Raw genomic sequence first — 18,518 nt, 5'->3', positions numbered from 1 at the left:
AAAACGACCCCACCGAACCTGTCTGCAAGGTCTATGTATGATGTATTGCTTACTGTATGTAAATAAAGGAATGCAAAAGTCGAATTTATAGTCCGTCACAGATGAGAATTTGTGTAAACAAGTTTGTACTCTCGTTCTTTGTGGTTAATTCTTAATGGTTGAAAGTTTTGAAATTAAAGTTCCAGTAATAATTTCTTTACTTTTAGCATTTCCTGTTCTTTTCTCTGTTTTTACAGTCTTAAACTCTTAGGTTAGGATTTGTATTGTGGAATTATATTGTGCCTATAGCACTTCCTATGTAATTTCCTCGTTTTTAATCAACCGACAAATCGCCGTTTTCTCATAACCCCAACATTACCACAAAAGTAATAACAAGAAGTTCATGGGAGTTGACTCATCTGAGAAAATAAGAAGTTCATCTTATTTCCGAGGCCCTGTTTTTTCCTTGTAGAAAAAAAAAATGTATATGAGCGCAGTAAAGTTACACCAAAATGACTTCAATCTAAGAAAAAATTCGGCCAAGCGGAACCAGAAACAAACCACTCCTGAGACATATAATGACCTACATAACAGTTCCGCGGTCAAAGGTAATACATAAACGAAAACAGTAAACTTTTGCATAGATGCATTTGAGAAGAAGTTGAATTGCAGCCTATTTCATCTTGGCCTCAGTAAACAAAACATGGCGGTTAACTCGAGGGTCGTATTTCCGGAATTCAAGCTTCTCTGGAAGCTTTTTGGGGTTCTTCCTTGTCACATAGAAAAAGCCAGTACCAGCAGACGAGACGAGCCTGATAAATATAGAACCACCTTTAGCCTTTCCCATTTTCAACCTAGATTTCGATACACCTGCAAAACAAGTGACTCCTAAGTCCTGAAGCAATTTTTCTTCAGATAAACACTGATAAAGCCAGGAAACTGAAAAACAGTGTTCGGATTTTCAGGAAAGCTAGGGATCCGATACAGTTTAACCGGGTAAACGGTTTGAGCCATTAATTCATTCAATTTTTAAAAATAAAGAACAAAACTCATCTTCAGCAGCAAGTTTAGAGACACCATAATAAGACTAACTAAAACATTAAAACAAAGGCAAGTAAATATATCAGTTGATCGCCCTTAAGACGGTCATATCCGTCTTAAGTGTAAACGGGTCAAATACTACCTCAAGTAGATAGGACAATACTTCCGAGACATTCCGCTTTTTGCCTCATCCATCTAGTTGACCCGTTTTATTGTTTAAGACGGATATATCAGTGTCATTATTTCCAGCCGCATATGAATTGACAATTGATAGCTCATTGGTTAACCATGATTTATATTATCAGTATCATTATTAATTACAAATTATCTTAAATTAAAATTTCATACTACTAACATTACAATATCACAATTTCAAAGTGATATTTCAAATTGAGTAATTTGAATTATGAATTAATCAAACAAGTTTCAAATTGAGTAATTTCAAATCGAGCTTAAATTAACAGGCTACCGTTGAAAATAATTACTCCAACTTTAATTGAAACAAAAACATAAACATTTACAGTTTTAATTGAGAATTAAAGAAGTATAAAAAGAATCAACGAAAATAGACAGAAAATGGAGAATACGAATTAGAGAGGCGATATTACCTTGATTGAAGCACGATTTGATTGAGAGAAGGAAATGTTCTGGGTTGATTTCAGGAATTGGGTCTATTTCTTGTTTAGGGTTAGAGACTAGGAGTTCTTGTTTAGAGTAAATCTCAAATCGGGTCAGAAATTGTATATACAGGTGGACATTCGGATTTTAACTTTGTCTGACCCGGAACCGGACCCAAACACAACCTTTAAAAAACTTTTTTTTTTCCAAACACCACCTTTAAAAAAAAAAGTTTGTGAAACACAACCTTTAATAATTTTTTTTTTGTTAAACACGACATTTTGGCTAGAGTTTGAACACTTGCAATGGGGTGATTTTCAGTCGATATTTGAGATAGCAAACGAAGTCGGTTTGAGGTATTCTTAGACTATTTGGAAAGGTGGGAGTACAAGCTTTCCGGGGGTTACTAATACGGTGGTGATAGGTGGCCTTATGTCGGGTATATTGGTGTGTAAAGTAAGGCTGATCAAGGAGTAAATTGGAGGTAAAAACAAATCAGAAAAACACCAATTCACTCTTTGACCAGTCTTACTTTACACACCAATAGACCCTAGATAAGGCTACCTATCATCGCCGTATTGATAACGCGTAGAAAGTTTGTACTCCCACCTTTCCAACGAGTCTAAAAACACCTCAAACCGACCTCGTTTGCTATCTCAAACATCGACTGAAAGTCACCCCATTGCAAGTGTTCAAACTCTAGCCAAAATGTTGTCTTTAACAAAAAAAATTTATTAAAGGTTGTGTTTCACAAATTTTTTTTTTAAAGGTGGTGTTTGGAAAAAAAAAGGTTTTTTAAAGGTTGTGTTTGACAAAAAACCCGACCCTATTTACTTTTGTTATTTCCTCAGTCTTGATCAACAGAAATGATTTGAACTAGATTTGACTGAGTTTTTGCAAATTCGAAAATGCACGGCACGACCCAGCCCGGCACGCACCACGCACGACGGGCTTGGCACGGCCCGGCACGAAGAATGTCCCGTTGATCATTATTTATTAAACAAAAAGTACATTAATATTTAATAAAATATATATTTAAACCATTAATTATCATTTGTTAAACAAAAAGTACATTAATATTTAATAAAATATATTGATGGGGCATATTCTGCACCGCTGACCAAGTCAACATATTGAGCAAGGTCAAAGATGTCCACAGCAAGTCAACGACCTAGACAGCCTAGCCGATGAGAATCATCAGCCGGTCAGCCCGGGTCTCGGCATGACAACCTTCCAGCCGGGACACATACCCGCGTACTCACATCCAAGACCCCTCGGCGGTGAGTCAACAGGGCCCGCCGGCCTGCCATAGGTCCCTCGGCCGAGGGGTATATCAGTCTTTCCACCTGCTAGCCACTTGGCCACTACGTGACAAAAGGTGAAGTCTATAAATACTCCTCAACCTTCATTGAGGAAGGGATCCCAATTCAGAAATACACAACTTAACCTAAATACACTATTCATCCGGTATAATCTTCTTTATCTCTCGCAATATATTCCTAGCCAATTAGCATACAACATATATATTTAAGTTTACCGACTTCAAGGCGTCGGAGTGAGTACGCTTGGCACAAAGCCAAGCCCTCGCCCGTTCGTTGTTGCAGGAGAGGCCGAGAGGAACGAATAAGACCAAAGGAGAATCCAACTCAAGACATCATTCTACAAGCCACGGGTGGTAACGATACTTGCTCTGGAATTACACCCGGAACAATTGGCGCCTCGTGGGGAAAAGCCCATGAAGCAGACCAATCAAAGAAAACACCCATGAAGCGCCAACCAATCGCGCGTGCAGACACGTGTCGGACATGCAACCACGGATGTCAATCGTTGCAACGATTGTGTCAATCAATGCAACGGTGACCAAACGTCTTCAACACGCCTATTCAAATCTCTCCGCCTATTCACCTTCCTCAACAAATTCCCATGCACCTTTTCTCCGCCGGCCACGTAATCGACCAAGCTAGACACCGCCGCCGGGGCGATCGAATAACCATAGCCTCAACCTCGGTCTCGCCGGCGTCCTTTCTTTTCCACATCGGATGCCCAAAACACATCCATGTGGAGGGGGATAAGGTACGGCCTAAGAAAGACTAGGCAGAGGTAAAAGCCGCCACGAATGAGCCGATGCAGAAAATTTTCTACAAACTACTTGCGCAGAATATACGCTCGGACGTACATCGAAGCCCATACCACGGCATAGACTACGCTGGGGGCAAATTGATGAGGCATATTCCCGCACCACGACCAAGTCAACATATTGAGCAAGGTCAAAGATGTCCACAAGAAGTCAACGACCTAGACGCCCTAGCCGATGAGAATCATCAGGTCGGCCACCGGTCTCGGCATGACAACCTTCGGTACCGGGACACATACCCCGCGTACTCACATCCAAGACCCTCGGCGGTGAGTCAACAGGCCCGCCGGCCTGCCATAGGTCCCTCGGCCGAGGGGTATATCGTCTTTCCACCGCTAGCCACTTGGCCACTTGGCCACTACGTGACAAAAGGTGAAGTCTATAAATACTCCTCAACCTTCATTGAGGAAGGGATCCCAATTCAGAAATACACAACTTAACCTAAATACACTATTCATCCGGTATAATCTTCTTTATCTCTCTGCAATATATTCCTAGCCAATTAGCATACAACATATATATTTAAGTTTATCGACTTGGGCGTCGGAGTGAGTACGCTGCACAAAGCCAAGCCCTCGCCGTTCGTTGTTGCGGGAGGAGAGACCGAGAGGAACGAATAAGACCAAAGGAGAATCCAACTCAAGACATCATTCTACAAGCCACGGGTGGTAACGATACTTGCTCTAGAATTACACCCGGAACATATATATTTAAACTATTAATCATCATTTATTAAACAAAAAGTACTAAAAATATATCAATTATATAACGTTTTTTTTTAAATAAAAAAAATATTAAAGCACATGGACCGGCCCACGGACAAGCCACGAAAAGCCCATGGGCCAGGCACGGCCCGAGCACGAAAATGGTCGTGCCTTGAGCGGGCCGCGGCGTAGGTTTGGATCAGTGGGCCTGGCACGGCACGGCTCGAGGAGCCCAATATCCGTGCCTGGGCCGGGCCAATTTTGGGGGAAGGCACGACGGGCCGGCATGCGGGCCGGCCCAGCACGGCCCATTGCCTACTCTACCCGTAACCCCGTTTGTTAGGTCTAGATATAATGTTAACTTATTAGGACTCAATTCTGCTTTGGATAGTTTACTTCTATTATTTCCTCGGTCTTGATCAACAAAAATGATCCGAATTAGATTTGACCGAGTTTTGCAAACTCGAAAATGACTCGGGGCAAACCGACTTAACACAAACCCAACCCGTGACACGTTTGTCAGGTCTAGTAGATATAATGTTATTAGGGTCGGATTTTACTTTGGATTGATGATGTGGATGGATTAGGTGTCATGAGACACACAAATTAGGCCCAAATGATTGGGCCCAAATCTAAGAACAAAGCTCCTAAGATTCCTGTTGAGGCCCAAAAGCACAAGACATCGCGTAAAAACGACTAAGGCATGCTCGACGTCTGAAACCCGCGTCGAGCCGAGAGTACTGAGTTCAGTCATGACTACTGATGTCCGGAGCTCCCATCCAATGCCAATTCAGCAGGACGGACGAGGCCACGTGGATACCCTCGATTCGTACACTTACTCCCTATAGATAGGGATACTGATCACCTTCTATAGTATCTAATCTCCAATTCTCTACACACTTTTATAGCGTCTCAAGGTTACTCCTCATGAGAAATCTAGTCGGCCTAGTGAATCTAAGAGATCTGTTGACTTGGACATTATTAGAGAGGCTTTTTAATAGTTGGCTCAAGGTTTCTCGAGATATTTTTAAAATTCTAATAACCTCAAAATGTTTTAGTTGCTGGAGACCGAAGCATAATTGAGTCGGAATTGTATTAAGATTCTACTTTCGTAATTAGTTTATGATTTACTCACTATTCTTATTTACACAAGTATATATGTACGTATGCTATAGATACATATACCTACCTTTTTTTGTCTCTGATTAACAATACACAATTAGGTTAATTTAGCAATCATATAAGGTAGTAGAAGCTTCTCTATCACAAAAGCTGTTGAACTAATTACCTCAAAATCTTATTAAAATATTAAATACAGGTAGATAGGCTATCAACACTAAGGCAAGTGTTTATTATATAATACTTGATTAATAGTTTTTGATGGTGTTTTTATGAGTATTTTGCTATCATGTTAGCTATAGGGTTAACGTATACAATGTGCATGGAAGATTATTACATACATACACCCAACTTCTATATTGAGACGATGTTTTAACTACTAGCTAGTTATATATGTACATACTTCTAATCATGTTATCTTGTACTCCTTCTGTTTCGGTTATTTTATCTTATTTTTTTTTAGTATATTTCAGTTAATTGTTACTCTATCATTTTTATTTTAAGAAGGAACTTGATAAGGAATTTGATCATTCACACTCAATTTGGTGATCATTTGTCATTTAGTAATCGACTCCCTCATCTTTCTTTGGTCTTTATGTCAAAATTAAAGGACAACAATTGACCGGGACGGGACGAAGGGAGTACTCTGTATTAAATTCACATATGGGTTTACCTATATCGTGTCCATTAAGAAAGAGAGAGTGTTCGATCATTTCATGAATCGAAAGAGGTTTAATCTCTAATTCAATTGACAATAAATGAAGTAGCTATAGTATTTTGTTTATAAAGTAAATGGATGAGACTTTTACATATTTCTGTGTCAAATGAGTCACAAGAATAGTAAATGACCGATCATTATATTGTGCATAATTTATGAGTGAGTTTAAGATAACATAAAATTAGCAATTGTTTTAATCAAATATATTCACCTTAAACAATATAACGGGTCAAATATAAGAAAATGCTTATGAAATGAGTAGATGACAAACTCTTACTCATCTACCTATATAAAAATAATATTGATCGTTCTATATTTAAGACGGATATTACCCTAATATAGACGACCAATTGATTCAAGCTATCTTCTACACTTTTTAGTCAACTCTGCTTACGTTTATTCAACGCAGAAAATTAAACAATTATATAAAAATTACATATATAATCATAATAAGTTCTTAAGTCTTAACTACCTTATTTTTCTTAAGTTTTAACTTACATTAATTAATCAGCCACCTAACAGAACAAAAAAAAATAGTGATAAAAGCATTTACAAAAACCCGTTTTACACAAACTCTTATGTAAGACGACCAAACACGAGAATTTGTCCATAAAACTCGCACAGTTACAGTGAACTCACAAGTTACAACATCCGTTATTCTTGTCTTCTTTATTTATTTACTTATAACTCTGTTTCATAATCCTAATTAAGGTAATAAATTTTGATCTTCTGTTTAATAATCTTTGTTTTTAACATGGGTACGTGACTACGTGTTAATCTTTTTGTAAATATCGTGATTATATATTTATATAATACTCTCTTTGTCCCGATCAATTCAGTAACATGCACATGCTTAAAATGGGAACGTACCGAAAGAAGTAATTTGAAAAGAGTTGATTAATTTGATAATTAAATTACGTAATTCTGTTCATGCAAGATAATTGGTTTCCTTATGTAGCTAGTTTTGTTAATTAATCAAATTAATGTGATTATTTCAGAAAAACTCAGAAATGGGGAAGCATCTATGGAGGAAACAAACGTCGGTTCGTGTCGGAAAAAACGGTCCAGGATGTATATGGACTGTATTCAGGTTGCTGAATTATCATCCATGGCAAAATGTCAAAAGAATGCTTATGCTTCCTTACATTAAGCAAAAATCCCGTAAAAAACGAGCTAAAAGTTAGTAATTTTGTTTTATATTTTCCGTATATATAACTTATACGTACACTTTCCGTCTCAATCATTTGTCTATCTTTTATATTCGTTGTCACGGTTACTTTAATCAAAGGCAAACAAATGATTGAGACAGCTATTCATTTATTAGATTATAAACAATAACAGGATTTATATCTTAAATGCGATGATTTTGTTTTTGAAGCAGTGATTAATGAGCAGATTGGATTTAGCAAAATGGCAGAACTGGAGGAAGATACAGTAACAAAGTACTACTCTGTAAGTTTTATGCTTTAGCTATATGTATCATGCAGATCGGACGGTTTTTTTTTACAGTTCACTGTCATATTTTACTGTATAATGCAATTGGGTTGATCGAGCTTAACTAGAGGTCTCGGGTTCATAGTACTATTTTTAGAAGTTTTACTGTATCGTGCAATTTTGTTGATCGGACTTAACTGGAGGTCTCTAACTGTATCACGCAATTGGATGGTTTTTTACAGTTCATTGTAGTATTCGCACAAATTTTACTGTATCATGCAATTGGGTTGATCAGGCTTAATTAGAGGTCTCGGGTTCACAGTACTATTTCTAGAAAGTTTTTTACTGCAATTGTGTTGATCGGGCTTAAGTAGTTGTCTGTTAGTGTATCATGCAATTGGATTGATCGAATTAACTAGAGGTCTCGGGTTCACGGTACTATTTGTAGAACAAAAAAAATTGTATCATGCAATTGTGTTGATCGGACTTAAGCAGATGTCTCTAACTGTATCATGCAATTGGATTGATCTAGCTTAAACAGAGATCTCGAGTTCATAGTACTATTTCTAGAAGTTTTACTGAATTTTGTTGATCGGGCTTAAGCAGAGGTCTCTAACTATATCATGCAACTGGATTGATCAAGCTTAACTAGAGATCTCGACTTCACAGTACTATTTCTAGAAGTTTTACTGTATCATTAAACTGTTTTACTGTAAAAAAAAAAAAAACAGTTTAATGACTTATATTAAACTTCAGAAGAAAACTGTTTTTAAGAAAAGTAAATAATGTGAATAACATGCAAAATTGGACAGGTTAATTCAAGACCGTCAGGAACTGGATCGAGTAGTAGAAAAAAGTCGATCAAAAATAGGATCAAAGCGTTGCTAGCATATAGTCTAAGCAACTGCGGGAAAGTAAATTCGATTCAAGAACATGAACTGTTAGCTCCAACTTTAATATCTCTTCTGAAAGCATCAAATCCGAAGTTATTAGCAGCTATTAATCCTGCGCACGAGTCTGCTAATCTCAGTCGCGCTGAAATTGTTAAGCACAATGAATTAATGGAAGAGTATGTGGGTGTCTTTGAGTTGTTTAAAGTTGATCAAGACGCGTTCCTCGAAATATTACAAGATCATAGTCCTCGGAAAAAACATAGGTTAGTAAAATCGGGATCATTTCCTTTCTCAAATAATGCTCCGTCAAGGAATTCAGTAACTTTTGGTAAAACACCTAAGAAACTTGAGCATAAGCTTAATGAAGTTTGGCCTCCTATACCGAACCAACAAGGTTATGAGTTACGAAAATCTAGGTCTCAGAACATCGGAAGATCCTCGTCTTTATCCAAGAGCTTGAGGTTGACAAATGAAAATCTAGGTCTCAGAACATATTTGTCAGAGACTGATGATCACGACTGCGAGACAAACAACGGAATTTTTTCTGTTTCTGGAATATATATGCATTCTCAGCAACAAGAAACCGAGAAATTGGAGAATTGCTCGATTATAGAAGGTTATCGCTTACTCCCTTCTTTTCTCATGATTCTAATCATTTTCTGTTAGACCGTCTTACAACGTTTTGATGTTAGATTTTTGTTTTAATGTAGATTCATTTGAGAAGGTCGAGGACGTTCAAAGTCATGATGGAATTGACAGCAACGAGAGTTTACAGTACGTAAAATTTGTTCTCGACATAATAGGGTTGACAACAACAAACGACCAGTTGGGTAGCGTGTGGCACACGCTACACCAACCACTTGACCCTGCACTCTTTGATGATGTCGAAATATTCTACCCATTTGAGCCTATCTCTGAGCGGAGAATCTTGTTTGATTTGCTCAATGAAGCATTGTTTGAAATCCACGAGCATTCCTACACTTATTACCCTAAGCCATTGACGTCTAGTTGTGTTGTTCATCATATAGTCCGAAAAGTGGGAAATCATGTACTTGACCAAATTTGGAAATTTATACGCGAGTACCTCCTATGGCAACCAGAAACTGATGTGGATTTCGACAGTGTAATTGTTCACGAGTTGTCTAGACATCAAAGTGGTTGGAGGAATTTACAAAGGGATACTGAAGTTCTTGCTGTAGATCTGGAGGATTGGATTTTTGACGAATTGTTGGGCGAAATTGTTTGCTGTCAAGTAACAGTGTAGTCGTATTTTTCTTAGGTAGGGAATTCGAGTACCTGTGTGGTGCTGCGTATGTTGTCTGTTGATCTGTGACCGAGATTTGGTGTATAATGTGTAATATATAAAAAATTTGTTAATGAGAAATCGGAAATATAAAAAAGCTATACAGGTATATATTTTTCCTGCAGACTGTTTAAATGTTGAATGATTTTGACTAATACTTCTGCAGTTCGGGATTCGGGTTGTCTGCAACACCACACTGTATGTAGTTTAATTTCCATTGGAAGATGCATTTGCTGCGACTCCTGCGAGTAGTTTGTTGATCTATGATTCAATGCATTTATTCTGTTAGTTAATATTGCCTCTTTTTGCAGTAGATTAACTGCTCACGACTTTCTCAGGAAAATTTTCAAGTATTTGCATGAAAATTCAACCTTGAGATGTTTTCGGTTTCCTGATGCTCATGGTTCGTCTGTTAGAAGTAGTTCTCCTTTGCTGTCACTTGGTAATCTGCAGTTCGGTATTAATGACTGTGATCTAGAAAGCGATACTGGTTTGTCTGAGGAAACATTAAAAGAAAAAAGAGTAATTTTATATACTGTCCTGAATTAAGAAAAAATGAGCAGAAACTGATAATTTCCTGTAAATTGAGTAGACGGGTTTTACACAGTGTCGCGTCTGCCGTCTGGTACACATTCTAAAAATCAAAGAACTTGTGAATATGTGAATCATGGCTATGGTAAGTTAAAAGGTTATGAGCAATAAAATAGTGTCCATGATCATCTAATATATTTGAATTAATCTATTTAAAAACAAGTTGATTGGCTGTCGTTTTTTTATATGTATAATCAAGGGACATATAGTATAATATATTGGATTTAGGTTTGAAGAGCCAATATTGTAAGGATTACTTAATTGAAATGGCTCTGTATTGTCAACTGATAATCGTCATCTCCGATTCCTGTGACAGTGAAAGCGGCCGACTAAGAACAAGTCTGTTTTCGTCTTTGATAATTTCTTCCAAAGCAGCATGCTTCATGCTGTTTTACCGTACCCATTTTATCCTTTCGTCCCCACTGACTTAAAATCCTGGCTCCGCCACTTGGTATATATTCTCTAATCAACGGATAGCGAGTCTGTGACTTGATTAGAAAAAAAACGGCGTCTTTGATCCTATCTTTTGACGGAAAAAAAAAGTAAAATGTCTCACTGGACTCGTTCTTCCTTTTTGTTTTTCATTTTCCCTTTTTTTATTCGCATTTTGAGGCGCCCATAGACGGTTCGAAAGGATGATTCATGTCAGCCGACCCCAAATCATTTTGGGATTAAGGCTCTGATGTTGTTGTTGTTGTTGTTGTCTCACTGGACTCGTTCCATTTGTGTTTTTTTTTTTCTTTTTTCTTTTGTAAAGGGAGCCACAAGGGCGATATTGATGCTGACGGCTGTGGCGGGGTTTGAACCCAGATCCCGACCACCACTCTGTGCCAAGTTTTTTTACCTAACCACAGACGGATAACATTAAGACATTGGCGTAATATTATTGTCATATACGGAGTACATCATGTTTATGTCTCCACACAACATGGACGTCGACATCAAAGCCGTCCAACCATCCAAAGACACCGATTAGACGGTAACTTTCACGTTAAGGTTAACCAGGGGAAGATGAGTTTGAAATGAGGAGTTCAATGGTAACAAGTAACATATAGAATTTCAGTTGTTTACTACACGAAAACCACCTCATGCAACAAGTTAACTCTACCAAGTCTTTTTCGTATTAGTGTCATGAGAAACCGTCTTATATTAAGATAATGTCAGGCATAACCTATAGCACACACTACGAATTAGATAAAGAAAAGGAAAAACTCATAAAACATGAAATAAAAAGGAAAAACTAGTTGTATGTAAGGGGCTTGGGCGCCTGGCAATAAGCTTATTATAAAACCGTCTCATATAAAAACTCGGCCGTTTTTGTTTTAAAGATATAATGACCGTTTCATGCCGCATAACCTATACCACACAGCAAATTAGAAAAAGGGAACGGAAAACTCGAAAAACAAGACACAAAAAGAAAAAAAACAGTTGTATGTAAGAGGCCTCACAATAAGCTTATTATAAAACGGTCTCATACAATAACTCGCCCTTTTTTTAAGACATTAAGGACAATTACTCCTCTCTTTGGATTTCTTTTTTTTATTACATATGAAAAGGAAGGTGGGGACACAATTGACATTTGATTGGCTTGGATTATTTCATAAATGTATAGTTGAAATTTTCCAAGATGACCTTAACAATATGTGTATAAATTGTGTTACAATTTTCTCATAATTTCTACAACAAACAATTACATATCTCTTCATCAATCTTTGCAAACTCTCAATCCAAGTTTAATCTTCATTCTCTTTCAACTTCAACAGGTATGTAATACTACATGTTTACGTCTCGATTATTAATCACTTGAACATGGGTATAACACGTAAACACTTTTATGTGATACTATATTGATTGTTTTGAATTTTGTAGCGGTCACATTTATTTTCCTACAGGATGTATTTAACGGGGTTTATTTGATTTTTGTAAACAGGATGAATTCAAGGTACGAGTGTGACTGTGGCGATGACTGCTCATGCGATCCATGCACTTGCGACTAATTAAGGACACATCTTTGTGTACGATGATACGTGTGTGATTGATTACTTTTATATCGAAAATGAGTGAATTGTGAACTGAATAAGTTGGGCCATGACATCTTCAGAGCTTTTTGGTCTGTTGATGTTATGGCTTGTGTGATTGTAAGATTTGTAACTGTGTGTGTATTTTACAATACTATACTAATTATTATAATGAATGTTTGATTTAAAATTGTTCGTAATTTTAGTTATGGTGTTAATTTACTCTGAAAGATTCAGAAACAGGAAACTACTACAGTAGTTCAACATGTAACCTTAAATCGAATTTTATCATTGTGAAATTAGTTATAGCCATTAATTTCGACATTCTGCGATCGTTGGAAGCCAATATATCAGTATGCTTTGAGTTTGTCAATACCAACTCAGACATTTGAAGGGCGTCTAAATTGAACAATCCTATTGCTATAAATTGAGTACAAAAGCAATGCAATCTGGGTTCGATTCCCGTTAGCCTTATTTTGCTATAAATTGAACAATCCTATTGTGTAAAAATTTAACAAAATTAAATATGAAACAAGGTTCGAACCCAAGACCATTAACAAATTTATTAGTGTTTTGTCACGAATTGTTAGTATTTTGTCACGAATTGTTAGTATTTTGTCACGAATATTGTTACGTTTATTAGTGTTTTAGCACAATTATTATTATTATTATTATTATTATTATTATTATTATTATTATTATTATTATTATTGTTATTATTATTGTTATTATTGTTGTTGTTGTTGTTGTTGTTGTTATTATTATTGTTGTTATTATTATTATTATTATTATTAACTCCTTACATTTCGAGATTTATTACTCACAAAAAAGAGAAGAAAAAAAGGATCAATAATTTAATATTATGGATTAATTTACTCTTTTGTCTTTACATACTAACTTTATTGACCTAATGACAAAGGGACATTCAAGCTTTCACGTAGAAAATTTAATATATAATCTATACAATCTAATTAAAAGGTAATCTTAAATATTTATCATGAATTACTGGACTTATTAAAGGTAATTTTTTTTTTAAACCCACATGTTATTAGTATATTAATCAAAATAAACAACTAAAATACAATATATAGTTTTAAAAATAAACCAAAGTTGTCAAAGAAATAAGACATTAACCGACTAATTTTTATATATTCCAAGACTATATTTTTTAAATGGATCAACTAATTGCCCAGGCAAATATAAATAAAAAAAAATAAAAATAACAAAATTAAAACAGATCGTAGAATGCCTCGAATTTCACGGGTCACAAATCTAGTTTCTCTTTTCAAACACACACACAAAACAACCCCTACGACTCTCCTTCTCTCTTTCAACCCTGAATTTTTCCTCTTTTTCGCCGTCCCTTCTCTCTCGAACTCCATTAAAAAATGGCAATTAGGAAATCTGTTGAGATGATAAAATCTCTAAAAGACCATTTGAAGTTTAGAATTCAAGAGAAGAAAAAGACGATGAAAATTGTTGTCCGTAGGAAGGTAAAGAATACTAAGAAAGAAATAATTAGGGTTAAAAATGGTTTGTATTTCTTGGGAGGATGAGATACTGAGTTCAATTGGGATTATAGTGTCATTATCGGATAAACGGGATAACGATGTTACCAACTCCCACAGCCATATGGAGACCATAAACCCCAATCAACCTTTTCATTACCTCAATTTTAATCTTGAATTCTCCGGAATTCCACCCAATTAGCAATATATTAAAAATGTTTTGGCTTAAGGAGGGATTTGATAGAGATAATGAAGTTACCATTATCTTTATCCCGTCGATCCACTACTATTTTGGGATTTTATTGTTAAAATAGATTTTACGGAAAAAAAAAACATCATTTATTTTTTCAGCGTTTATAATTCCACCATGATCTTTCAAAACAATTCTAACCATTTAATATACCTTGGAATTATAGTTCAAAAATAAAAACATATAAATTTCTATTTTGAAAATGTTCTTTTAGGTTGAATTAATAATGTAGTTAAAAAAATCAAAGACGACGACGACGATGATAATGATAATGATGATGATGATGATGATGATGGTGATGATGATGATGATGATGATGATGATGATGATGATGATAATAATAATCTTGACAAAACACTAATAAACGTAATATTATTCGTGACAAAATACTAATAATCTGTGGCAAAAGTGTAGTAATTATGGAAAATATAGGTTGACGATATATTTTGGCAATACAGATATTAATTAATAAAAACTTTTTTTTACTTTTATTTTTGCATCTACCTGAGCTTGTATTTCCAACGTTCAGTTGTTTAAACTGTATTTTAGTGATGGAGTGGTTGAAGTTCATAATTTTTTTCATCAAATGACTATGGGTAGTTTTTATTTGGGGCTGATTTGCAAGTTTTCTCGCTTAATTTCAGTAAATTAAGCTAATTTGGAAGGAAAATAAATTGCGTTGAAATTTTAATTAATTTAAGAAGTAATTATTTTGGTGGTTTTGGATTGAATGAGTTGAAAAATTGGAAAAAAAAAATTGATTCTTTCGTTATATCAAATGGTAATTTTTTGTTTTGTGTTCTATGTTTGTTTGTTTGTTTGTTAATCAATTGTTGTTAATATTTTTTTTTTTTTTGTAATTGCATATATTGATTTGAAAGGTTTCAGTTTCGGCAAAGTATAGAAGCATGGTGATATATTCAGGGCTGGAAAAGTTTTTAAAGTGTGAATTAGATGTCACAATGGAGTTGGAAGCGCCTGAAATCAGTCTCGATGTTTGGAAGAATTCCAATTGAACTCAGTATCTCATTAAGACATTGGCGTAATATTAAGACATTGGCGTAATATTATTGTGATATACATCATGTTTATGTCTCCACACAAGATGGACGTCGACATCAAAGCCGTCCAACCGTCCAAAGACACCGATTAGACGGTAACTTTCAAGTTAAGGTTAACCAGGGGAAGATGAGTTTGAAATGAGGAGTTCAATGGTAACAAGTAACATATAGAATTTCAGTGGTTTACTACACGAAAAGCACCTCATGCAACAAGTTAACTCTACCAAGTCTGTCTTTTTCGTATTAGTCTCATGAGAAACCGTCTCATATTAAGATAATATCAGGCATAACCACACACTACGAATTAGATAAAGAAAAAGGAAAAACTCAAAAAACATGAAATAAAAAGGAAAAACTAGTTGTATGTAACTATGTAAGGGGCCTGGGCGCTTGGCAATATAAGCTTATTATAAAACCGTCTCATATAAAAACTCTGTCGTTTTTGTTTTAAAGATATAATGATTTTTTCATGTTAAGATAATGTCAGGCATAGCCTATACCACAACGCAAATTTTGAAAAAGGGAACAGAAAACTCTGAAAAAATGACACAAAAAAGAAAAAAAAAAACAGTTGTATGTAAAAGGCCTCAGAATAAGCTTATTATAAAACCGTCTCATACAATAACTCGCCCTTTTTTTAAGATATTAAGGACAATTTCTCCTCTCTTTGGATTTCTTTTTTTTATTACATATGAAAAGGAAGGTGGGGACACCATTGACATTTGATTGGCTTGGATTATTTCATAGATGTATAGTTGAAATTTTCCAAGATGACCTTAACAATATGTGTATAAATTGTGTTACAATTTCCTCATAATTTCTACAACAAACAAATACATATCTCAGCTTCATCAATCTTTGCAAACTCTCAATCTAAGTTTAATCTTCATTCTCTTTCAACTTCAACAGGTATATAATACGACATGTTTACTTCACTCGAACATGAGTATAACATGTAAATACTTTATTACACGAGGATTTTTATCGAAAAAAATGAGTCATAGGAGGATAGATATACTGTATTGATTGTTTTGAATTTTGTAGCGGTCACATCGCTTAAGGTATATCCTTATTTTCCTACAAGTTATATCTATCTTAACGGGGTTTATTTGATTTTTGTAAACAGGATGAATTCAAGGTACGTGTGTGACTGTGGCGATGACTGCTCATGCGATCCATGCACTTGCGACTAATTAAGGACACATCTTTGTGTACGATGATACGTGTGTGAGATTGATTACTTTTATATCGAAAATGAGTGAATTGTGAACTAAATAAGTTGGGCCATGACATCTTCAGAGCTTTTTGGTCTGTTGATGTTATGGCTTGTGTGATTGTAAGATTTGTAACTGTGTGTGTATTTTACAATACTATACTAATTATTATGATGAATGTTTGATCTAAAACTGTTCGTAATTTTAGTTATGGTGTTAATTTATTCTGAAAGATTCACAAATCGAAAACTACTACAGTAGTCCAACATGTAACCTTAAATCAAATTTTATCACTGTGAAATTAGTTATAGCCATTAAGGACACATCTTTGTATTCGAAGTGTTAAGGCCATAACAAGTGTATTCGAAGTGTTTATACAAACAAAGTGATAAAAAGATAAAACACCCCTTTAATACAGTCCAAGGGTAAATACGATAACAACTAACAGAGTCACATAACTAATAATTTACTCGCGGAGCTCTGGAATGTTTTCCTTCAAAAACTTTGCGTCTGATTTGTAAGGCACGAAACGGGGGCCGCAGAACCGGCGAAATTTATGGCTGCAAAATATAGTAAACAGATAGTAAAGATAAAGAATCAAGGATTACTATTACAAAAGACCATAGAAAATATATGCTATCAAAGACTTACTGAATATAGAGCCCAGCAGATCCCATGAGAACACCGATAACAAAAAAGTCCATATTGGTAATGGCCATGGTAAATGAAAGCTGCATACATGTGAAAGTCATATTTAAACAGATTATTGTGACGGAGGGAGGAATCGCTTTGATTCAAAGATCATAACAGTAAACAACAAAACAAATATGAACGGGAAACGACATAATGTAGCAAACTCGACATTCTAATCAATGAATAAATAAACAAACAAAGAGAAAAATAATCAACAAAATTCAAAGCAATAATTGTGACGGGATTAGCCCGTCACAAGCAAGACGCTTTGTTGTTACACAAAATCTCATTGAAGACGGTCATTTCCTCTCACAAAATACCCATGAGAGGTGAGTGGGGAAGCACATGGGGGATTAGACGCTTTGTTGTTGTTAAACGGGGTATTGGTTCTAATTAATAATTCTTAGATCCTAAATAAACCAAAAACTCAATCTATATTGACTCGTAATCGTAGACAACTCGTAACAAAACAAACATGAACAGGAAACGACATAAAGCAGCAAACTTGACATTCTTCAATGAATAAATAAACAAACAAACAAGAGAAATAATCAACAAAATTCAAAGCAATAATTGTTAAACGGGGTATTGGTTCTAATTAATAATAAATTAGAAACTCGATCTATATTAACTCGTAATCGTAGACCAATTGTAACAAAACAAACATCGGGAACAGACCACTTGACATTCTAATCAATGAATAAATAAACAAACAAAGAGAAATAATCAACAAAATTCAAAGCAATAATTGTTAAACAGGATAGCAATTTACCAGATGATTCAAGTATTCTACAAAGTCGTAGAGGGAGAGATTACGCAGGAAGAAAACAAGGAGGTGAGACTTGAGAGACAATTTAGGTTAAAGAGTATTCACAAATTGTTCTATAGGACTATTTTTAGCAAAAGACTAGCCCAATGGCATAAAACCCAACTAAATAAGTTAGTAAATCAATATTCAATATATATATATTAGAGAGTCCAACTTTTTTAGAAATCCTAACAAGAGTAGATTTCGAAAAAAAATTGATAAATAAAATAAAAAATTCAATAAATTGAAATCCTAACAATAGTAGATTTCGAAAAAAAATTAATAAATAAAATAAAAAATTTAATAAATAAAATTATCCTAAGAAAAGTAGATTTCTTAAAAATAAAACAAATTTTATTAAAACTATCCTAATATAAGTAGATCAGATATATCTTAATAAAATTATCCTAATATAAGTAGATTAAAATGATC

At 35.0% G+C, this 18,518-nt stretch overlaps 2 protein-coding genes and 3 long non-coding RNA genes across 5 annotated transcripts; 3 read left to right on the top strand and 2 right to left on the bottom strand.

The window, feature by feature from the left end:
- Positions 1-383: 383 nt before the first annotated feature.
- On the bottom strand, positions 384-1,734 carry LOC141590841 (uncharacterized). Its single transcript, XM_074411377.1, has 2 exons — positions 1,629-1,734; positions 384-849 (listed from the first exon to the last, which is right to left on the bottom strand). Exon 2 carries the CDS (start codon positions 824-826, stop codon positions 653-655), a length of 174 nt encoding a protein of 57 aa, XP_074267478.1. The 5' UTR covers positions 827-849; positions 1,629-1,734; the 3' UTR covers positions 384-652.
- A 5,589-nt stretch (positions 1,735-7,323) lies between these two features.
- Positions 7,324-10,023, top strand: LOC141593176 (uncharacterized). Its single transcript, XM_074414127.1, has 4 exons — positions 7,324-7,492; positions 7,695-7,765; positions 8,560-9,256; positions 9,351-10,023. Exons 1-4 carry the CDS (start codon positions 7,324-7,326, stop codon positions 9,902-9,904), a joined length of 1,491 nt encoding a protein of 496 aa, XP_074270228.1. The 3' UTR covers positions 9,905-10,023.
- A 2,160-nt stretch (positions 10,024-12,183) lies between these two features.
- LOC141590840 (uncharacterized) lies at positions 12,184-12,728 on the top strand. The gene is made up of 2 exons (XR_012520516.1): positions 12,184-12,297; positions 12,465-12,728. It is a non-coding gene; the product is annotated as an uncharacterized LOC141590840 (long non-coding RNA).
- A 3,340-nt stretch (positions 12,729-16,068) lies between these two features.
- On the top strand, positions 16,069-16,797 carry LOC141590838 (uncharacterized). The gene is made up of 2 exons (XR_012520514.1): positions 16,069-16,280; positions 16,498-16,797. It is a non-coding gene; the product is annotated as an uncharacterized LOC141590838 (long non-coding RNA).
- Positions 16,798-16,886: 89 nt separating this feature from the next.
- LOC141590839 (uncharacterized) lies at positions 16,887-18,190 on the bottom strand. Its single transcript, XR_012520515.1, has 3 exons — positions 18,051-18,190; positions 17,237-17,316; positions 16,887-17,145 (listed from the first exon to the last, which is right to left on the bottom strand). It is a non-coding gene; the product is annotated as an uncharacterized LOC141590839 (long non-coding RNA).
- Between the last annotated feature and the right edge of the window lie 328 nt (positions 18,191-18,518).

The sequence above is a fragment of the Silene latifolia genome, chromosome 7 (assembly GCF_048544455.1).
Source record: "Silene latifolia isolate original U9 population chromosome 7, ASM4854445v1, whole genome shotgun sequence".
NCBI classification, from domain to species: Eukaryota; Viridiplantae; Streptophyta; class Magnoliopsida; order Caryophyllales; family Caryophyllaceae; genus Silene; species Silene latifolia.
Note: the sequence above shows the minus strand (reverse complement) of the source record. Positions and strands in the feature narration are given on the sequence as shown.